General features: G+C 40.3%; 1 protein-coding gene across 1 annotated transcript in view; it reads left to right on the top strand.

Annotated features, from left to right (window-relative positions):
• LOC140464837 (PH domain leucine-rich repeat-containing protein phosphatase 1-like) overlaps nucleotides 1-24,015 on the top strand; it is a 183,380-nt gene that overhangs the window by 133,857 nt on the left and 25,508 nt on the right. Inside the window, exons 5-11 of the mRNA XM_072560355.1 lie at nucleotides 4,798-4,944; nucleotides 5,284-5,514; nucleotides 12,339-12,541; nucleotides 14,823-14,883; nucleotides 15,478-15,573; nucleotides 17,809-17,964; nucleotides 22,072-22,272. Coding sequence (XP_072416456.1) covers nucleotides 4,798-4,944; nucleotides 5,284-5,514; nucleotides 12,339-12,541; nucleotides 14,823-14,883; nucleotides 15,478-15,573; nucleotides 17,809-17,964; nucleotides 22,072-22,272 — 1,095 coding nt within the window. The remainder of the gene's footprint in view (nucleotides 1-4,797; nucleotides 4,945-5,283; nucleotides 5,515-12,338; nucleotides 12,542-14,822; nucleotides 14,884-15,477; nucleotides 15,574-17,808; nucleotides 17,965-22,071; nucleotides 22,273-24,015) is intronic.

Below are 24,015 nucleotides of genomic sequence, written 5' to 3' on the forward strand. Positions count from 1 at the left end.
TTCCTCCCATAATCCAAAAGATGTGCAGGTTAGGTGAATTGGCCATGCTAAATTGTTCAGGGGCGTGTAGGTTAGGTGCGTTAGTCAGGGTTAAATATAGGATAATATGGTGGGGGAATGGGTCTGAATGGCTTGCTCCTTGGAGGGTCTGTGTGGACTTGTTAGGCCGAAGGGCCTGTTTCCACACAGTAATTCTCGGGATTCTGTGTTCCACTTGACTACTCCAAATAAAAAGCAACAGAGTTCTCCCCGTGACCTAGTCAGTAGTTATCCCTAATCAACATCAAAACTGCGTTCTGGTCAATGATTTAATTGCCGTTTGTGGGAACTTTTTTTGTATAGATTGGCTACCACGTTCATATGCATTTCAACAGCAACCACAGTTCAGAAATGCGTAATTGGCTGTGAAGCGATTTGGGGCATTGTGAGACCCTGAAAGGCACTCCATTAATTCCAGTTCTTTCATCAATTATGTTCTCCTGAAAGCACATTCTTGAGGAGAATAGCATTCTGCAGTGACTGGTGGGGTACTGCAGGGATTGTTACTAAAATCCCAGCTTTCACTTGATATGTTAATGACTTGGATGAGGGAACTAAATGTAATATCTCAAAATTTGCAGATGACACAGCTGGGTGGAAGAGTGTGCTGTGAGGAGGTTGCAGAGTGTTTTTGACAGGCTCAGTGAGTGACCAAATGCATGGCAGATGCAATATAATGTGGATAAATGTGACATTACCCACTTTCCTAGCAAAAGATAAGAAGATACATTATTATTTGGCTATAAATTTAGAGAAAGTGAGGACTGCAGATGCTGGAGACCAGAGTTGAAAAATGTGGTGCTGGAAAAACACAGCAGGCCAGGCAGCATCCAAGGAGCAGGAGAATCGACGTTTCGGGCATAAGCCCTTCTTCAGGAATGAGGCTTGTGTGCCAAGCGGGCTGAGATAAAAGGTAGCGGGGAGGGGTGCTGGGAATTCAATAGGTGGAAGGAGGTGAGGGTGATAGGTCGGAGAGAGGGTGGGGGCGGAGAGGTTGGGAAGAAGATTGCAGGTCAAGAGGGCGCTGCTGAATCTGGGGGTTGGGCCTGATATAAGGTCTCAACCCCCGGATTCAGCACCGCCCTCTTGACCTGCAATCTTCTTCCTGACCTCTCCGTCCCCACCCCCACTCCGGCCTATCAACCTCACCCTCACCTCCTTCCACCTACCGTATTCCCAGCGCCCCTCCCCCAAACTCCCTCCCCCCCTACCTTTTTATCTCAGTCCGCTTGGCACACCAGCTCATTCCTGAAGAAGGGCTTATGCCTGAAACGTCGATTCTCCTGCTCCTCGGATGCTGCCTGGCCCGCTGTGTTTTTCCAGCGCCACATTTTTCAACTATAAATTTTGAGCAGGGTTGTTCAACGAGACCTGGAGGTCTCCTTTCACCAGTCACTGAAAGTAAACACATAGGTATAACAGGCAGTAAAGAAGGCAAAGTAGCCCTGCTGAGATTTTCCAGCAATTTCTGTTTTTATTTCAGGCAAATTGTATGTTAGTCTTCACAGCAACAGAACTCACAATCATAAACGGCATTGATGAGGCCCTACCTGGAATGTGAGCAGTTTTAGTCTCCGTATAGAGTAATAGAGTCATCTGAGGAAGGATGTTCTTGCTATAGAGGGAGTACAGTGAAGGTTTACCACATTGATTCCTGGGATGGTAGGACTGATGTATGAAGAGAGATTGAGTCATTAGGACTGTATTCACAGGAGTTTAGAAGAATAGGGGTTGGGCATGATTTCATAGAAATGTATAAATTTCTAACAGGTTAGATGTCGGAAAGATATTCCCGATGATGGGGTACCCTCAAACCAGGAGTCATAGTTTAAGGAAAAGATGTAAACCTTTTAGGACTAAGATGAGGTGAAATTCTTTCATCCAGAGAGTGGTGAGCCTGTGGAATTCATTATCACAGGAAGTGGTTGAGGCTAAAACATAGTGTTTTCAAAAAGGAGGTAGATATAGCTGTTGTGGCTAATGGGATCAAGGGATATGTAGGGAAGGAAGGATTAGGGTATTGAGCTCAATAATCAACCATGGTCATAATGGAGGGTGGAGCAGACTCGAGGTGTTGAATGGTCTACCCCTGCTTCTATCTTCTTTGTGTCTGTGTGCTCCATCTAAGAGGCTATTCTTTTTATAATTCCCTTGATGGTGAATTTTGGCCAACTTTTTCAGGATAGGCATTGATCAGACTGAAAGTTTAGTCTTATATGAATAGGTAATTTGGAACTGGCAAATAACATAGATGCTGTATTACTAACTAAATGAAACTGAGAAGTTGAATAGAGTCCTTATAATGTTGGCATTGATTTGTTTCAGCACTTATTTGAGGAGGAGGTGAAAAAGATGCTCAAAGTATTTTGGTGTGATTGTGATTTTGGCAATGTGCGTGAACTGCAGGGATTTTTAAATGTAGAAGAGTGCAGAGGAATTTAAGTGAATATATTCCTAGGTTTTGCCTATTCAAAAGAAACATTACTTGATCAATCTTGGTTTGTAAATGATGTGCTCTTTCCCCAAGTTATATTCTAATCTAATCTTTGTTCCCAGAATCACTTTACTTTGCTCCACACCATAGCCCTATTTGGACCTTTTTTCTTTTTTCCTTTATAATAAAGTTGCATTTTAGAGATGGATTAAAGATTGCAGTGTAGAGTTAGCAGTTTTAAAGGAAACATAAATTGTTCTCCCCATTTAGAGGTGGCATCTGAATCATCAGTGTAGAATGGTGTGCTGGATATTTTCAGATATTCTAAGGAAATGGTGGCAGAGAAGGTTAATTTGCATTATGAAATGCTATGGTTCAAGGGAAGATAAAATCTCCAGCCATCTGTTTTGAGAATCTTGAACAGGATGAAGCAGTTAATGAATCAAATGGAATTCTAGTTAAATTAATATACTGTACACCAGAGTGCTATTCGAGTGTTGCTGTAAACCATGTTTAGACTGAACAGTTTTAGCTGCTGTGAAATATTTATTAGTGACCTTTTCATATTTGTTTTTGCATTGAGTCTGAAGCACTGAGGATATTCATGCTTTGCTCAAAAAGAATGATAAACTTAATGCTTTAAATAGTATATCACCAAAAATTCTATTTCAAAATCATTCTTATTGTTTGAGAGAAAAAGGATGCCTGCATCTCTATAATCCTAGCTGTGTACACTTTTAGAATATTATTTGCAAGGGCTTATTTTTAAAGTGAAATAACCTTTACAATCACGTTGCTTACCCTCTTTTAAAAAGAGTCCCATTACATTATTTATTGTTTTGAAAATGTTACATGTAACTCTAATAACATAGTATGCAGAGTTGAAAATTATGGTCAATTGATAATTTGCCATGACTCAATTAAATTTATAAAGTGCTTCAAACATAATTACATCCCTGGGAATTTATTAGAAGTATTGTAAGACACAATTTGACAAAGAGCCACATAGATATCTTGTATAAGTGACCAAAAGGTTGGTCAAAAATAAAGGTGTTAAGGATCAAGTTATTATATGCTATTTACTGATCCAGTAATGAGCCATGCTATATTACAGAAAAATATTTCTTTAATGAAAAGCTGCTAAGTGAAGACTTTCTGTCAGCCATTTTAACAAACCTTTTCTACAGGGATCACACAATATTTTCCAAATGAGATAGAATCCTGTTCTTGCATTGCACATTATAGCTATTTTTGAATATATTTATGAGAGAGCTGCAGGCTTTTGTAAAGTTGCTGTTCCGCTGTTTATCATGGGTCCATTGATTCAGTGCAGTTTGCTTAGAAGTAGTTTTTCATTTTCGGTAACTGGTTTCAGACTTAAAGGTTGTCTGTACGCTGTTCCAGCTATGTTATTATCAACCATCCCATTTGGGAGGTCAGGGTGAGCATGAGTCTTTCCTGGATTGCGATGAGTTTTTCATATTGCTATAGAATTTGCCTGCCATTTTAAATTAAAGTCAAAACTTTTAGATTTTGTTTTTCCAATCAGATATAATGATGTTGCTTCCTTAAGTGTCTCAAAAGATTGCTTTTGATACTGTCTCAATTTGTACTTACTGCTTAGGGCATGTTTCATTGAATCCTATGAAGACACTCACTTATACATTGAAAACTTTTCACATGTATTTTGATATTCAGGACTTTTTTTACTTTGCAAGACAAATTTTATCACCTTCAACTGGTGCAAAATGAAAAAAAAGATGTGTTTGTATATTTAAACAGGAAAAATAATTTTAAAGGTCAAGCCCCATAAAGCACCTTCCTCGAGTCTGATCTTTGTTTTTGTAGTAGGTCGTTTTTTTTTTGTTGTTAACTTGTTCATTTTAGCCAAACCATGTTTCCTGCCAGTGTGTATATGGTCCATGTGTGACTGTCAAAAGTTTGCAAAATGTCTGCCAGAGAAGTCTGTTTTGCTAAGTAACCTCATTGACACAAGAACATCATTTCTGTTTTCAATATGACTTATGCTAAAAGTCAGTGAGTATTACATAAGCTGCTTTCTATTGCTGACACTTCAGTGAACAGGCAATGCATCCTAACTTCCACCTCCATGAGTGGTTGGAAATAAGTGAACTCAAGAGTGGTAAGTACTATATGGACATCCAAAGATTTTAAAGAAGCAAAATTTGAAAAATGACTCACAAGACAAAATGTTCTGGATAATATCAATCCATTTCTTTATTATTTGATCTTTGACCTGCAATGTCAAGCTGTTGTTTCAGTTGTATATTTTTCAAATTTTTCCTGATAAATTTATGCTGCAGGTTCATGAAGCTGAAAAGTTTAAATCTTTCCAATAATCACATGGGAGAATTTCCACTTGCCATTTGTGATATACCAACCCTTTCTGAAGTCAATCTTTCCTGCAATGCCCTGCAATTTATCCCTTCAGCGGTTAGCAACATGAACAAGTAAGTACTGGAGTCTGATGCAAATTTTGATACAAGACATTTTTATCTTTCATTACTGTATTAATTTGTTCCATATTGCCAGTAATATTTTACTTTTAAAGGGGGACAAACAGAAAGCTAGAGCCATTCTGAAGAAGGGTCACTGTACCAGAAATGTTAACTCTGCTTTCTCTGCATATTTTCTGCTAAACCTGATGAGTTTTTCCAGGAATTTCTGATTTAGTTTTTGATTTCCAACATGTGCTGTTCTTGTTTTTTTATTTGGCTGGAACCTTCAAGTACATTTGAGAATATAAAGACTGATGCACCTCTTTTTGTTTCTCTCTTTATGCAAATCAGCTTACAGACATTTTTACTGGATGGCAACTGTCTTGGTTCTCTTCCTCTGGAGCTGGGGAATCTGGTGCAACTGAACTACCTGAGCCTTTCCTTCAACGAATTCAGAAGCATTCCTGTAGTTCTGGAGAGTCTGAAAGCTGTGGAAAAGCTTTGTATGTCAGGCAACTACATTGAGACATTATGCTTGCAAAGTTTGAGGAGAATGCCTCACATCAAACAAGTGGATTTAAGGTAGGTTTTTTGCAAATTCACCTGGGTTAATAAATTTACAGAATTCATCGCACAACTCTGTTTCCATGGCCTGTGTAAAACAAAGGTAACTAACATTTGTGTTCGCCTACCTCAAATTATTAGAATGATCTGACTTGTTATTTTGGACTGTTTAGAACTGCAGTCTGGCAATTGTCAGCTCTTCCTGTGGTGCTGCTGAGCTGCCAGTCCTTGGATTCGGTAGGCTGCTCTTGGATGCAGGCTGCGTGTTGAGTTGGACAATGGCTTGTTAATTGGCCATCACTGGCAATATGTTGCACTTGGTCTACCACCTGCCTAAGTTGTCTCTTGTTTCATCCTTGATGCAAAATGAGCTTTTTCTGCGCTTCAGGGCAATCTTGTTTTATTGCATTTCTAAATTTACAATGCATTGTTATTTGCACAGACTTGCTCATTAAATAGATTCATTTTATAATTTTTCATTCTATTTATTCATTACATCTTTTCCATTGTTCCCCTTGAATGGAATAATATTTGTTTGTTTAGCTTTCTGTAAGCAACATCTGAAGGAGAAAATTAATCTCCACTTGGAAGAGGCAAGGTTTGATCAGGGATCATCAGCATATCTTAGTCAGAGGGAGACCATGCCTAACAAAATTGATTCAATTAATCAAGGAGGTGATCAGATGTGTAAATGAGGGTAGGGGAGTTGATGTAGCTTCTGTGGATTTCAGCAAAGCCTTTGACAAGGTTCCACAAGGGAAACTGAAAAATAAGGTGAAAGCATATAGGATCCAGGGTAACTTGACAAGGTGGAGCCAAATTTATTTAATGGTAGGAGGCAGAAGGTGAAGGTCGAATGCAGTTTGTGTGACTGGAGGCTACAGTTTAGTGACATACCTTGGATCAGTGCTGGATCCTTTATTGTTCTGTGAAATATATAAATGATATAGAAAATATGGGATGCAGGGGATGAATGTGGTGGTGTTGGAATGAAGAGAATAATAAATATGTTTGCGATTGATAGTAAGGAAGAAGATCATAGATTACAGGTGGATATTGGCAGATCAGTGACACTTGAAATTTAAACCTGATAAGTGTGAGGTAATACACTTCGGAGGAAGTAGCAAGACAAGAGATGGAGGACGGGAAGAATTTCTGGCTGTAACAGTTGCTCCTTTTTTGAGGTATTTTGGATGCTGGAGGTGATTTCCTCGAATTCCAGGAGCAACAATTACTATTTTATATGCTGTTGCATTGTTTTGGAACTTTGGGGAAAAAAAATCAAAACAACAGCAGTTTCAAAAGGGAGAAGAACAGACAAAGGAAGCACATGGTGAGGTCATTGCAGGAGAGAGAGAGAGAGAACCTGCATAGTTACTGTCTTTGCTGCTTGAATTCATGTATCGCTGGACATCGGAGTGCATCTGGGAGAAATAACAAACAGTGAAATTCACAACTGATCTTGGAGGAACTGTTGGGCAAAGTTCACAGCACAGAATCAGATAAGTTAATCGTTGTTTTTAAGTGTGGCCTACAGAGAATCTGCAGTCGTAGTAGAGTGGGTTCTTTCTTGATGATATGCTTTTTAGTGATATGTTCTTGATTAAACATAAAATATAAGCCATAACTATTAATTTAACCTGGGGCAATGTTTGGAGAGGAATAAGACGGTGTTATTTTCTGGGTCTGTAGATTGAGTAGGAGCAAAAATGGCTTTTAATAGAGTGATATGTCCTTCTTGTCAGATGTGGGCGTTTAAAGAGAGTTTAAGGGTTACTGTAGACTATACCTGCCATAAATGCTGTTGGCTGCAAATCTTATCAGATTGAATGGTTCAGTTGGAAAGACAGTTAGAAGCAATGAGAAATTTGCAACAGCAATAGTATGTGATGGATGGCATTTATAGTAAGGGGGGAAAGTCTCAGATACAGTCACACAGATGGGTTAACTCCAGGAAAGGTAAGAGAGGTAGGCAACTGGTGCAGGAGTCTTTTGTGGATGTACCCATTTCAAACAGGTATGCTGTCTTGGAAAATGTAGGGGGTGATGGATTCTCAGGGGAACGTAGCACGAACAGCCAAGTTTCTGGTATTGAGACTGGCTCTAATGCAATGAGGGTACATCTGATTCCAAGAGATCAATTGTGTTAGGGGATTCTCTAGTCCAAGGTACAGACAGACGTTCCTGTGGCCAGCAGCGAAAAAACAGAATGGTGTGTTGCTTCCCTCGTGCCAGAATCAAGGATGTCTCAGAGATTGCAGAATGTTCTCATGGGGGAGAGTGGCCAGCAAGAGGTCATTGTCCACATTGGAACGAATGATATAGGAAGGGAAAAGGTTGAGATTCTGAAGGGAGATTACAGAGAGTTAGGCAGAAATTTAAAAAGGAGGTCCTCGAGAGTAGTAATATCTGGGTTACTCCCGGTGCTACGAGCTAGTGAAGGCAGGAATAGAAGGATAGAGCAGATGAATGCATGGCTGAGGAGCTGGTATATGGGAGAAGGATTCATGTTTTTGGATCATTGGAATCTTTTTCGGGGTAGAAGTGACCTGTATAAGAAGGACGGATTGCACCTAAATTGGAAGAGGACTTATATAATGGCAGGGAAATTTGCTAGAGCTGCTCGGGAGGATTTAAATTAGTAAGGTGGGGGGGAGCCAAGGGAGATAGTGAGGAAAGAGATCAATCTGAGACTGGTACAGTTGAGAACAGAAGCGAGTCAAACAGTCAGGGCAGTCAGGGACAAGGTAGGACTAATAAATTAAACTGCATTTATTTCAATGCAAGGGGCCTAACAGGGAAGGCAGATGAACTCAGGGCATGGTTAGGAACATGGGACTGGGATATCATAGCAATTACAGAAACATGGCTCAGGGATGGGCAGGACTGGCAGCTTAATGTTCCAGGATACAACTGCTAAAGGAAGGATAGAAAGGGAGGCAAGAGAGGAGGGGGAGTGGCATTTTTGATATGGGATAGCATTACAGCTGTGCTGAGGGAGGATATTCCCGGAAATACATCCAGGGAAGTTATTTGGGTGGAACTGAGAAATAAGAAAGGGATGATCACCTTATTGGGATTGTATTATAGACCCCTCTCATAGTCAGAGGGAAATTGAGAAACAAACTTGTAAGGAGATCTCAGTTATCTATAAGAAAAATAGGGTAGTTATGGTAGGAGATTTTAACTTTCCAAACATCGACTGGGACTGCCATAGTGTTAAAGGTTTAGATGGAGAGAAATTTATTAAGTGTACAAGACAATTTTCTGATTCAGTATGTGGATGTACCTACAAGAGAAGGTGCAAAACTTGACCTACTCTTGGGAAATAAGGCAGGGCAGGTGACTGAGGTGTCAGTGGGGGAGCACTTTGGGGCCAGCGACCATAATTCTATTAAATTTTAAATAATGATGGAAAAGGATAGACCAGATCTAAAAGTTGAAGTTCTAAATTGCAGAAAGGCCAATTTTGACTGTATTATGCAAGAACTTTTAAAGCTCATTGAGGGCAGTTGTTCGCAGGTAAAGGGACGGCTGGAAAATGGGAAGCCTTCTGAAATGAGATAACGAGAATCCAGAGAAAGTATATTCCTGTCAGGGTGAAAGGAAAGGCTGGTGGGTATAGGTAATGCTGGATTACTAAAGAAATTGAGAGAATGGTTAAGAAAAAGAAGGAAGCATATGTAAGGTATAGGCAGGATAGATCAAGTGAATCCTTAGAAGAATATAAAGGGAGTAGGAGTATACTTAAGAGGGAAATCAGGAGGGCAAAAAGGGAACATGAGATCGATTTGTCAAATAGAATTAAGGAGAATCCAAAGAGTTTTTACAAATACATTAAGGCTGTTTTCCCTGGAGTGTCGGAGGCTGAGGGGTGACCTTATAGAGGTTTACAAAATTATGAGGAGCATGGATAGGATAAATAGACAAAGTCTTTTCCCTGGGTTGGGGGAGTCCAGAAATAGAGGGCATAGGTTTAGGGTGAGAGGGGAAAGATATAAAAGAGACCTAAGGGACAGCTTTTTCACGCAGAGGGTGGTACGTGTATCAAATGAGCTGTCAGAGGATGTGGTGGAGGCTGGTACAATTGCAACATTTAAGAGGCATTTGGATGGGTATATGAATATGAAGGGTTTGGAGGGATATGGGCTGGGTGCTGGCAGGTGGGACTAGATTGGGTTGGGATATCTGGTCAGCATAGACAGGTTGGACCGAAGGCTCTGTTTCCATGCTGTACATCTCTATGACTCTATGACAAAAGGGTAACTATGGAGAGAATAGGGCTCCTCAAAGATCAGCAAGTCGGCCTTTGTGTGGAGCCACAGAAAATGGGGGAGATACTAAATGAGTATTTTGCATCGGTATTTACTGTGGAAAGGTATATGGAAGATATGGACTGAAGAGAATTAGATGGTGATATCTTGCAAAATATCCATATTGAAGAGGAGGAAGTGCTGGATGTCTTGAAACGTGTAAAGGTAGATAAATCCCCAGGACCTGATCAGCTGTAACCTAGAACTCTGTGGGAAGCTAGAGAAGTGATTGCTGGGTCTCTTGCTGAGATATTTGTATCATTAATAGTCACAGGTGAGGTGCCAGAAGACTGAAGGTTGGCTAACGTGGTGCCACTGTTTAAGAAGGGTGGTAAGGACAAGCCTGGGAACTATAGACCAGTGAGTCTGACGTAAGCGGTGGGCAAGTTGTTGGAAGGAATTCTGAGGGAAAGGATGTACATGTATTTGGAACGGCAAGGACTGATTAGGGATAGTCAACATGGCTTTGTGCGAAATCATGTCTCACAAGTTTGATTGAGTTTTTTGAATAAGTAACCAAGAGGATTGATGAGGGCAGAGCAGTGGATGTGACCTATATGAACTTCATTAAGGCGTTTGACAAGGTTTCCCATGGGAGACTGATTAGCAAGGTTAGATCTCATGGAGTACAGGGAGAAGTAGCCATTTAGATACAGAACTGGCTCAAAGATAGAAAACAGAGGATGGTGGTGGAGGGTTGTTTTTCAGACTGGAGGCCTGTGACCAGTGGAGTGCCACAAGGATCGGTACTGGGTCCTCTATTATTTGTCATTTACATAAATGATTTGGATGCGAGCATAAGAGATACAGTTAGTAAGTTTGCAAATGACACCAAAGTTGGAGGTGTAGTGGACAGCAAAGAGTGTCACCTCAGATTACAACAAGATCTTGACCAGATGGGCCAATGGACTGAGAAGTGGCAGATGGAGTTTAATTCAGATAAATGCGAGGTACTGCATTTTGGGAAAGAAAATCTTAGCAGGACTTGTACACTTAATAGTAAGGTCCTAGGGTGTGTTGCTGAACAAAGAGACCTTGGAGTGCAGGTTCATAGCTCCTTGAAAGTGGACCCGCAGCTAGATAGGATAGTGAAGAAGGTGTTTGATATGCTTTCCTTTATTGTTCAGAGTATTGAGTACAGGAGTTGGGAGGTCATGTTGCTGCTGTACAGTACATTGGTTAGGCCACTGTTGGAATATTGCGTGCAATTCTGATCTCCTCCCGATCGGAAAGATGTTGTGAAATTTGAAAGGGTTCAGAAAAGATTTACAAGGATGTTGCCAGGGTTGGAGGATCTGAGCTACAGGCTGGGGCTGTTTTCCCTGGAGTGTCGGAGGCTGAGGGGTGATCTTCTAGAGGCTTACAAAATATGAGGGGGAAGGATAGGGTAAATAGGCAAAGTCTTTTCCCTGGGGTCGGAGTCCAGAACTAGAGGGCATAGGTTTAGGGTGAGAGGGGAAAAATATAAAAGAGACCTAAGGGGCAACTTTTTCACGCAGAGGGTGGTAAGTGTATGGAATGAGCTCCCAGAGGAAGTGGTGGAAGATGGTACAATAGCAACATTTAAGAGGCATTTGGATAGGTATATGAATAGGAAGGGTTTGGAGGGAATATGGGCCGGGTGCTGGCAGGTGACACTAGATTGGGTTGGGGTATGTGGTCAGCATGGACGGGTTGGACTGAAGGGTCTGTTTCCATGCTGTACATCTCTGTGACTCTGTGACAAGAGAGTACTAAATGAATGGCAAAACACTTAAAACTCAAAGGAACAGGGGATTTTGGAGCGCGACCCACCAACCCCTGAATGTGGCAGGACAGATTGATAGGTTAGTTAACAAGGTATACAGGGCTATCTTTCATGGCATAGACTACAAGAGCAAGGAGAATATCTTGGAGAAATACAAAACTTTGGTTCGGCCACAGCTGGTGTTCCGTGTGCACTTCTTCTGGCCTCTGCACAATAGGAACAATTTGATTGCAGTGAATGGGGTGCAGAGGAGTTTCACCAGAATGTTTCCTGGGGTGGAGCATTTTACCTATGAAGAGAGGCTGGATGTGCTCAAATTGATTTCTTTCGAAGAAAGAAGACTGGGGGTGAAGCTGTTAGATGTGAATAAGATTATGAGAAGTATGGACAGGGTAATAAAAAGAATCTGCCCCCTTCCCACCCACCCTCTTGATAAAGAGTCAGTAACAAGAAAGCACAATTTCAATTTGAAAAGAAGAACATTTAGTGGGAATTGGAGAAAAAATATTTTCAGAGGGTGATGGGATTCTGGAATCCACTGCCTGGAAACTTTGCCATGTTTTGAAAAATACTTGGGTGAGCACTTGAAATATCACAACATTCAAGGCCATGGGACAAGTGCAGGAAAGTGTAGATTTAGAGTTGTTTTTGCCTCGACAGGTCGAGGGGTCTCATCTGTACTGTATGATGCTTTGTGCGAAATATAGTACTAAGCGTAACAAGTCAAAACTTTCTTTGGAAATATTGATTTCTTTTGTTAAAATTTATCTAATTGAATTTAGACTCAATCACATCACCAAGTTGGACGTGGCAAATGTGGATTTCTTGCAACATGTTACTCATCTAGACCTGCGCGATAATAAACTGACTGTTCTTGATGGCACTGTATTTGAGAATATTGAGGTTATACACTGTGAACGAAACTACCTAACCAGCCTTAAAGTCAGTGGATATTTCCTGAAGAATCTTTATGCTGCAACAAATGGTATGTTGATTCTTCATGGCACTGAACCTAAAAACGCGACATTCAGTTCAACGGCATAAATATTATTTGTGAGCATAAAAATAAGATACGCATTCAAGTATTTTTCAACTTTAGAAGGATGTCGATGAATTTTATCCATTTCACATATACTCTTCCTCATCTTAGCTCAAATCTCCTTCCATCTAACCATACACTTTCTTATTCAATGGCAATTCCATCCCTGTCATATTGATGCAGTGATTTACGTTGGTTTTCTACATCGATTGTTTTGAGTGGTTACTCACAACAATTCATGTAGAAAGTGGTTAATTCGATTGAAAACCTCTACGATCACCTACCAGTTGTGCTCCACTCACTATTGCTTGCCATCACAAGTTGACTCATCAGTGTTAATAGGAGGAATGGCACCGTCATGATGAAACATCAATGAGATGTCACCTATTTCTCAGCTGGATAGCTTCATTCTATTGGTGGGCTCCACATTCAACTGATTTCTGATCTTTGCTTTTGGCCCTAATCATGGTTTGGAGCTGCCTGTGTTGGACTGGGGTGGACAAAGGTAAAAAAAATCACACAACACCAGGTTATAGTCCAACAGGTTTATTTGGAAGCACTAGCTTTCAGAGCGTTGCTCCTTCATCAGGTGGTTGCCAATCACCCTATGGAGCATTGCTCCAAAAGCTAATGCATCCAAATAAACATATTGGAATATAACCTGGTGTTGTGTGATTTTTAACTTGGCACTAATCCTGCATTTGTATGTTGTAATGGTAATGCAAATTTTGTTAATAAAATGACATTGTTATTGCTTATGCCACACATGCAAAAGTTACTTTGGTTATGTATACCGCACATATGATAACCACACATATGATAGAGGTGAGGGTTCTGGCACATTCCCTTGTCTATCATCAATGACTTGCATTTTAAATCGGTCCAAAGACTTGACTTTGAGAATCACTTCTCTTTGAGATTGGTAAAAGAGAGTATGTCATGTCAAAGAACCGTGCGCAACATGATGTGAACCATGTTAATTTGCACAAAACTATCATTTACAATAAGTTTCAGGCTCCTTGATCTGTGCTGGAATTTAGAAACCTTTGGGTAAGTTTTGTAAATTGTTTGATTAGAATTCCTACAGTGTAGAAACAGGCCATTTGGCCCAACAAGTCCACACCAGCCCATTGAAGAATAACCCACCCAGACCCATTCCCTTAACCTATATTTACCCCTGACTAATGCACCTAACACTATGGACAATTTAGCATGGCCAATTCACCTGACCTGCACACCTTTGGACTGTGGGAGCACCTGGAGGAAACCCATGCTGACACGGGGAGAATGTGCAAACTCCATGCAAATAGTCACCCGAGGCTGGGATCGAACCCGGGTCCCTGGTGCTGTGAGACATCAGTGGTAACCACTGAGCCACTATGCTGCTCATTGCACCTGATTTACCATCTTCCCATTTTTCTGCTCTTTTTGTTCCAAGAATCAGAATCCTGGGCACTGGTGTACAAATGCAGTTTCCCAATCCATTCTTTTAAGGCTCAGGTCAGCAAGGAGCATTTTTAAGATTTTGTCCCATGATGTCACAAAGAACTATCTTGCAGCAAGGTGAAATTATATAAACAGGAAGTGGCTTGATGATATGAAATGGTGTCATAATAAGTGGAAAGGTTTTTGTATGGTCACATAGTATAATCAAACAATATGAAGTTTAGCATTCATCATCCAGTATTTTGCATTAACTTAGTAGAAAAAAGCCATATTTAAATCCATAGTCTCACCAACCCCAATCTAATCTCCAGTAGATTTGTGTATCAAATCTCAGCCAATCTATTATTATCTCTGAAGAAAGTACAATGTAGCTTGTTATTCTGGTGAAGATAATGATGGTTCAAAATAATTGTTCAAAAGTCTCTTAAGGAAACTTAGTAAAACCAGCCAGTATATAAATTGGAAGGGGAAAGTAGTAAGTAATCTAATCTAAAACTTCAATAAATAACGAGAAAGGCATGAGCAGAAAATAAATTTTGCTTTGTGGAAAAACCAATGCGGTGTGTTGATTCACCGGCAGAGTGACAGTAATCATTATTCTTGGTCTCTTCTTGACCAAGTCCGGTTTGGTATTTGCAGGAGCTTGAGGAGAGGATGGTCTCCAGGAGATATGTAGTCCACAGAGATCAGAAGAGAAGAATATTAAACATAAAATTGAATTAATACAAAGATTTTCCTCTCAAGCAAACTAAGAAAGTAATTGAATTATTCTTCATTTCAGAGCTTGAATACATTGATGCCTATCCGGTACCTAACAATCTCACTTATATGGATGTATCAAGGTAGGTAACTTGCAATTGGTTACCCTCCAGGAAGTATTCCTCTTCAGTTTTGTCTTTTTTTTTGGAGATTAAAATGGAAAGGGGTGAGATTGAATTTCATGCAGTTATTGATCTAATTTCTAGAGATTCACTCCAGCTTCGAAGTAACTCTTGTATCAAAATAATAGTGTAACATAACAATTTGATCATTATTTTTGTTGCACTTCCATCAAACTTTCCAAATATGATGATCCAACACAGATTCATGTATTAACTCAATTTTAATGGCTGGAGTTGATATAATACATGTGAACTCTAGTACAATCAATTCTTATGATTTCCCTGGCTAAATAGTTTTACATTGGTAAACAGAATCAATATGCAACTCGCAGAAGTCGGCCATATAGACAGAAGTACTTGAATTTCTCCCAAAGGCAAAGCACGTCTGTGCAAGACCAATTTTAGACTGATAATTTTGTTGAGTGGAACTTGAATGTTTAGAGGAAACTGTACCATTGCTTAACACTAACAGCTTTTACAAGTCGGGCATTATTGAAAGTATAAATGTTTTTAATATTTTTTCAAGTAATGTTTTTACATGTTTTGCTTGTGCAGAAACAAACTGGATAGTTTACCTGAATGGGTGTTTGAAGGTAAAAAGCTGGAGGTCTTGGACATCAGCCACAATCAGATTTGTGAACTCCCTGCAAAGTAAGCATTGGTTCTTGTAATGCCAGCACAAAGAGAAAAGTCAACAAGAACAATTTGTAACATACTGCATATTTTTATTGATAAGTACTGGTAACTTGCTAATCAACAAATATTTTTTATTTGAAAGTTCTGTAAACTGATAACTAGTATCAGGAAAAAAACAAGTAATTTACTAATTCTTCCGAAGCCCATTTAAAAACGTATTTGATAAATTATGTAAGTAAATCAAATACTGAAAATATGATGTGCACAGTCTTTCGACAACTGAAATGTGCTACTATCTGGATGAATTGTGGCTATTGACTAACAGTATTTTAAAAAATTCAATGGCATTTTACATTTGGTCACTCTGATGAATTAGCTATATTTTAGAAATAATCCATTCAAAATCGCAAAGCTCTTGGAATCTTCAAAGAATGTGAAAGGCATTTTAATTTAAGTTCATTTATTATTGAGATGAGATGAAAGTGTGGATTAGGAAATCAGTACTAATGGAAGGAGACATTGGAGGAGAACAAACCATATTCCAAAGGTGGAATAAATCAGCAAATTCTGGACATAGCAGCATTGAGGAGAGAAACAGAATTAATATTTCAAACAAAGACCTTTGGCCCAGAACCACAGCTTAGAGTGTAAGAATAAGGAGTAAACCTTTTAGAACTGAGATGAGAAATGTCTTCATCCAAAGAGTGGTGAGCCTTTGGAATTTACTGCCATAGAAAATGGTTGAGTCTAAAGCATTGTGTTTTCAAGGAGGTGGTAGATATAGCTGTTGATATTGCTAAAGGGATCAAGTGATATGAGAGGAGGGTGGGATTAGTATATTTATGGTTAGCCAGGATCATATTGAATAACGGAGCAGGTTTGAGGAGTCAAATGGCCTACTCCTGCTCCTGTCTTCTGTGTTTCTGTAGAAAGATGAACCAAAAGAAGAAATGATTGGAGAAACTCAACTCATCTAGCAGAATTTGTGGAGAGAAAGCAGAGTTTTGAATTCAATGACCCGTGTTCAGAATTGATAATAGGTCATAAAAGGTGGTATTTGTGTCAAAGATGGGAGATTGCAGCAATCGGGGTCATGGGACAAAGAGATGGAGCCCAGTGAGAGAACAACATTTAGGGAGTCAAAGGCTTTGATGATAGTATGCTCAGGAGAAGGAGAAGCTGATAGTAGGAACCAAAAGTGGGTGTAACTGAGTTGGCTGTGAAAATGAAAAATGGGTGGTTTTGATAACTGAACAGATGCAGAAAGTACTTCTGCTTGGGATCAATGTTCCCATTTCTTGCTCGGAGACAGATAAAAACATGTTAACACCAGGATCATGTGTGATGTTTGCTGAAACAATTAAAGTGTTGCTGATGTTTTGAGGATATTCAATCCTAAGAAATTATGCAGACATATATGTGCAGCAAGTATAGTAATAGCCTTTGCATGTGGAGGAGTAAAGTAGGATCTCCATCACCATACACGTGTAAGCTGAAAGAGCTGAAGACTAAGGATTATGCCTTGGCAGTATGGTGCAAGTGTCTGTGGGTAACTGAGAGAGTAGAGCTCAGAAGAGTGTGACAATCCCAAGGTTAAAGAGAGCCATTAACACACATCAATAATAGATAAAATTTTCCATTTGTTTTCTCATTATCCAATCACAGTGTCATAGGAATCCAATGAGAAGTATTTTCCCCTAAATCAATCAATGATCCCAGGGACCAAACAGAATATTGAAAAGTGCCATCAACAATGGGCATATCTTTTCTGGCCTCTGTCCAGATTACTGTTAATAATTGCATAATCAGCTGAAATCCATGGTAGTATTAGAAAATGATGCCAATTAGTCAAAGATGCCCACGAGATGACAACTAGATCTGCTGAAAGGAGTCTAAAAGATTTGAAGTCTCTTAATACTAACCAATGAGGTATTATTAAGACAGAGTATAAATACAGAAAATCCAGCAAACTGTTTATTTGTGCATTGCTGTACAAAATGTTATTATTTTACAATGACTTCTATCATTTTGGCTCAGTTAACAAAATTGTACTAATTTGTTTACTGTTTTATTGCCATCACAATAGACAAAGAAAAAACAACCATTGGTCCATATTCATATTCATTCCCTTTTACCGATGTTGAATTTTCTTACCTACAGGATTGTTCTGTTTTTTTTATTGCTTTTGACAGAGCTAAGAGTTTTACTGATAAGAAATGTTGAACTCAATATTGTGCATTTCCTTGTCAGATTATTCTGCAGTAGTAATTTACGCAAACTGCTGGCAGGTTACAACCAGCTGCGGAGACTTCCGGAACGATTTGAGCGCACACAAGCAGAGGTTATTGATGTCCAGCACAACCACCTAATTGAGTTGCCCTCGAATCTTTTTCTAAAAGCTGACTGGTAATAAATTCTAGACTACCACAAATTATTTTTGTACCATTTATATCTGATGATTATTTACGGACTAATCTGGCAGCAGTGAAACAGTAATCAGAAGCATTTCAAAGTTAATCCTTAAATGTTGTTGAATGATGATCATGGCACAGTGACCACGCTGTTTGAGTTAGAAAGTCAGGGGTTCAAGTCCCACTGAAGACTCGAGCACATGTAACCTTCACTTTGGAGCTGACAAATTACTGTATAACCTGAGATGTATTTTTGGTCTGAAATGCTGAATTGAAGCTTATTCATATAGACATAACAGATCTCATGACTCTCATTGAAAAGCAGAGAGACCGAGTTGTTTGACGACCATATTTTTAAACAAACATTAAAACTGGATTATCAGGTCATTTATCTTGTCACTGTTTATGGGACCTTGCAGGGCACAAATTGTGTGTAAACTCTGCAAAAGTTACAACAATGACTGTACTTCATAAACACTGTGCTGAATATGAAATGCAGGAACCTACGCAGACACATAAATAGACAAAACAAGTAAAATAGCTAAAGGCGATCAGATTCAATAAGGGGAAGTGTGAAGCCATCCACTTCGAAATTATAATATTTTAGGAATGGTGCAAGACTACGAAGGTGAAGGAGCAAAGGGATTTAGTTTTCTGTCTGCAGAAATCACTAATAGCACAATTACAAAAAAGTATTATAAAAATTGTAATGAAACCTTGCCCTTCATCTCAAGGGGATTGGAAATGGATGCTTCTGCCGATTGTTGTCATGATGTGTTGATCAAACTGTGTATCTGGAGTATTGCGTTCAATTTCTGCAGCTTCACCTGAAATGATAGATTGACTTTGGAAAATGTAGAGCACAGATTTACCAGGGTATACTGAAACTTTAGAATTGAATTGAATTGAATTTCTTGTCACATCTACTGAGGCACAGTGAAAAGCTTTGTCTTGCGAGCAATACAGAAAGATCACATAGTTAAATAGCATAGGTAAGTTAGTAACAGGTAAACAGCAGCAAAAACCAAAACACTGGTACAGGCAATACCAAGTTATAGTCCAACAGGTTTAATTGGAAGCACTAGCTTTCGGAGCGCTGCTCCTTCATCAGGTGATCACAGCTGACTATAACCTGGTGTTGTGTTATTTTGCAACTTTATACAACCCAGTCCCACACTGGCGACTCCAAATCACAGGTACAGGCGAATGCTAAGAGTTTGAGAGTTCATTCAGTATTCTAACAACAGTAGGGTAGAAACGATTTCGAAATCGGCAGGTACGTGTGTTCAGGCTTCTGTATCTTCTCCCCGATGGTAGAGGTTGTAGGAAAACATTGCCAGGGTGGGATGGATCTTTGAGAATACTGGTGGCCTTTTCTTGACAGCGGGCCTTGTAGATGGACTCTATAGATGGGAGTTTGGCCTTTGTGATTGTCCGAGCCTTGTTCACCACTCTCTGTAACTGTCTCCAATCTTGAATGTACAGTTGCCATACCAGGTAGTGATACATCCAGACAGAATGCTCTCAATGGTGCACCTATAAAAGTTGGCAAGGGTATTCACTGTCATGCCAAATTTTCTCAGCTGCCTGAGGAAAAAGAGGCATTGTTGGGCCTTTGTAACCAGTGCATTCACATGAAGAGTCCAAGTAAGCTTGTTGTGGATGACCACTCCCAGGAGCTTGACACTCTCCACTTGTTCCATCTCTGTGCTGTTAATGTGAAGGGGGGCATGAGTAACATCACATCAAAGTCAATAATGAGATCCTTGGTTTTGCCAGCATTGAGAGCTAAGTTACTCTCAGTGCACCATTTTTCCAGGTCTTCCACCTACCGTCTGTAGTCTGTTTCGTCACCGTCTGAGATTTGGCGGACTATGGTGGTATCATCAATGAACTTGTAAATGGTATTTGGTGACGCAGTCATGGGTATACAGTGAGTGCAGTAGGGAGCTGAGTAAGCATCCCTGGGGGGGTCCAGTGTTGAATGTTAGTGAGGAAATATTGTCCCCAGTCTTCACTGGTTGTGGCCTGTGGGTCAGGAAACTGAGGATCCAGTTGCAGAGAGTGGGCTTAGTTCGAGATCACTAAGTTTAGTAATCAGTCTCGAGGGGATAGTAGTGTTGAAGGCTGAACTGTAGTCAATGAGTAGAATTCTTACATAGCTGCTCTTGGTGTCAAGATGTTATAGGGAGGAGTGAAGGGCAAGTGATATGGCATCTGACGTGGATCTGTTGATCCAATAGGCAAATTGGTGTGGGTCAAGAGTACTGGGGAGGCTTGAGTTGATGAATGCCATGACCAGCCTTTCAAAGCACTTCATCACGACTGAAGTTAGGGCCACTGAGCAGTAGTCATTGAGACATGCTGCATGAGCCTTCTTCGGCACAGGGTTGATGTTGGCCCTCTTGAAACAAGCAGGAACAGTGGCCTACTGCAGGGAGAGGTTGAAGATGTCCAAGAAGACCTCTGCCAGTTGATCTGCGCATGCTTTGAGTGCACGGCCTGGTACTCCGTCTGGTCCCATTGCTTTCCTTGAATTCACACAAAGGAAAACTGATCTGACCTCTGATGCAGTGATTGTTGGAATAGGTTCGTCAGGACTTGTTGAAATAGGTGTTACCGCTCCGCCGAAATTCTGCCCAAAGCGAGCATAGAAGGCGTTGAGACGATCTGGGAGGGATGTGTCATCGTCTGCTTTCTTGCACTGTCTCATTTTAGAACCTGTGATGTCATTCAGTCCTTGTCATAGTTGCTAGGTCTCTAGTCCTTGTCTGGCTCTCTAGTTTGGATTGGTATTGGTCCTTGGCTGTCTTAATGGCTCTGCGAAGGTCAGACTTGGAATCCTTATATTTGAGCGGGTCTCCTGATCTGAAGGCCTCATGCCTGGTTTTTCTGTATGTCCTGATTCATCCAGGGTTTCTTTTTGGGGAACACCCAGATTGACTCCCTCGGTGTGCAGTCCTCCACGCACTTGGTAATCAAGTCTGTGACGGTGGTGGCGTACTCGTCCAAGGTACTTGCTGACTGTTTGAACATGGCCCAATCAGCCAATTCCAGACAGCCCCGGAGTTGATCCTCTGCCTCCTCCGACCAGCACTGGACCTGTATCTGCGAGGGGGGTCTCCTGCTTGAGCTTTTGCCTGTAAGCCGGGAGAAGAAACACGGCATTGTGGTCGGAGTTCCTGAAATGAGGGTGGGGGATAGAGTGGTAGCCATCTTTCACAGTGGTGTAGCAGTCGTCTAAAATGTTCAGGCTCCTGGTGGGGCAGGTAATGTTCTGGTGGTACTTGGGCAATACCTTCCTTAGATTGGCTTGATTGAAGTCACCAGTTACAATAAACAGGGCCTTGAGGTGTTCCATCTCCAGGGTGTTAGTGGTGGAGTACAACACATCCAGAGCTCCCTCAACTTTTGCTTGTGGTGGTATGCACACAGCAGTTAGTATAGCAGTGGTAAATTCCTGTGGTAGATAGAAGGGGCGGCATTTGATGGGTTGGGGAGCAATGGCTGCGCAGGGTTGCAATGTCCATGCACCACAAGTTGTTGATTAAAAGCAAATCCCTCCATCCTTTGTTTTTCTATCCATTGTATGGACTGTACAGTGTCCTCGGGTAAGACAATCAGCCTGAAGTGAGCAGTTGGGAATGGATGGGTTGAGGCAAGTTTCTGTGAAGCAGAGTGCATAGCAGTCCCACAGTTCACGCTGGAAGCTGAGTTGTGATCTGAGTTTGTCCATCTTGTTCTCCAGAGATTGTACATTTGCTTGGAGTAAACTAGGAATGGGGTCTTGAAACCACTTAGTCTCAGTCTTGATGTCACAAAAATTTGCAGGAGTTTAAAACATGCTAAAATAGAGCAGACCCTGTGTGTCAAATAACAAAGATGGCAACTTGATACGTCAATGCTGCTCATTCTCTTTTATCTTGTGTGTATTAGTCAACTCCCGTATGTGGGCTTCAATGGTTGATGTATATGCTGACGTTTGAGAATTCAGTGACCTGCTGCAGCATTTTGGACATTGTTTCATTAAAATACGTAACTTTACAAAGTTAATGCATTAACATTTGACAAGTAACTGGAAGTTCTTTTTTGTCTCCCACAGTTTACGATGTCTGAATGCTTCAGCAAATAAACTGGAGATACTTCCACCTTCCTGCATGTCTGAAGAAAGCAACAGTGCATTACAGGAGTTGTACCTCACTAATAATTATCTCACAGATAAATGTGTACCCTTGCTTACTGGTCACACTTGTCTTAAGGTTCTACATCTTGCTTACAACCGACTCCAGAGCTTTCCAGCCAGGTGCGATTCTCCACACCTAACTGTACAATTTATAGAGAAATTCTCAGTGCAATTCTATTGTTTGAGAATTGTGTTAGTGAAAACTAAGTTGTTTGATGGCCATATGTAAAGTTTTATTAAAAGGTTGCTGCACTCAGTGGCTATTTATAGAGTACAGTGATTCTCAGGAATGCAGTAGCAGACTTAAGTGAATAAGGGAGTAATTTGATGATATAGCAAAGTTTAGGAAGGCTAGGAAGCAGTTAGGATGCAGAAACTATTTCCACGAATGGGCCAGAGATGAGGGACTTTTGCTACGAGAGTAACTTGGAGAAGTAGAACTGTGCTTCTCAGAGTAGGTTGAGAAGAGATGTAATTAATATGTTAAAAATCATGCTGGATCTTAAAAGAGTAGATGGAGAGAATATGGACCTATTGACAGGGTTGAGAACCAGAGGATACCAGTTTATAACAAAAGCATCAGCGAATTAACTATTCAAAGATAACATGAGGTTTTTGTTTTCTGTAGCACTTCTGTTCATGGAATGTGGGCATTGCTGGCTAGCCCAGCATTTATTGGCCTTCCCTAATTGGTAATAAGAGTGTAATGGTGAGCTACAGTTCATGGGGCGTAGGGAGGCAGTTCCTGGATTTTGATCTGGTGATTGAAGGAACAACTATATAGTTCCAGGTCAGGATTGTGTGTAACTTGGAGGGATCTTTGCAGGTGTTCCTATGCATGTGTTGGTTCTAAGACCTTCTAGGTTTTAGAAGTCACAGATTTGAAAGATGTTGGAAGAAGAGCCTTGATGAGCTACTGTGGTTCACCTTCGAAATGTTAACACCGTACTGGTACTGTGCCTTGGTGCTGAATAGAGTACCAAACAAGTAGCCTGCTTTTGGATGGTATGGAGCTTCTTGAGTGTTATGCACATCTGGCAAGTGGAGAGTCAAGAATTGAATTGTTCTTTTCACAATTCCCACACTCTTGTAGCTGCAGTATTTATATTGTTGAATTAAATTGTTTATTTGTTGCTTATGTTGTTGGTAATGTAGGATGTTGATGGTGGGGGATGCTACAATAGTAATTCCATTATATGTCAAGGGGAGATGATTAGATTCATTCTTGTCAGAGATAGTCTTTGCATGGCACTTGTGTAGCACAAATGTTAATTGTCACTAATCAGCCCATGCCTGAATCTTGTACAGCTCTGGTTGTGTATGAATTTGGCTGCTTCAGTACCTCAAGTCGTGTATGATGTCAAACATTGTGCAGTGAATTTGCTTAGGATCTGGAACGAGAGAGAGGTGGAGACAGGTTCAATCATACCTTTCAAAAGTAAATTGAACAATTACTTGAAAACAAATAATTGCAAAGCTATGGGCCAAGAATCAGGCCGCTGAGCTGGCTAAGTTGCTCTTGCAAAGAACCAACATAGATGCAATGGGCTTCTTTAGTGCTGTAATATTTCTTTGATTCTTTCGGAAAAAATCACTGAGTGATGCTAAGCCCAGTCTGGAGCATCTGCAGGCCAGTGGCTAACAACGAACTGTAATTTGAACTTATTTCTTTATTTTTCTACTTTTTGCCTAAGACTTTGTACCTAGATACCCTCATACATAAGATGACACCAGGAATGGTGACTTTGTACATTTTTCACTGTACTCCTGTATCCCTGTACTTGAGTACATGTGACAATAAAATGGAATTCTAAAAATAATGAATGGCTGGATGATAAGTGTTCTGTCGCTGAAGATATTATT

This window comes from Chiloscyllium punctatum, chromosome 41, assembly GCF_047496795.1.
Source record: "Chiloscyllium punctatum isolate Juve2018m chromosome 41, sChiPun1.3, whole genome shotgun sequence".
Lineage (NCBI taxonomy): Eukaryota > Metazoa > Chordata > Chondrichthyes > Orectolobiformes > Hemiscylliidae > Chiloscyllium > Chiloscyllium punctatum.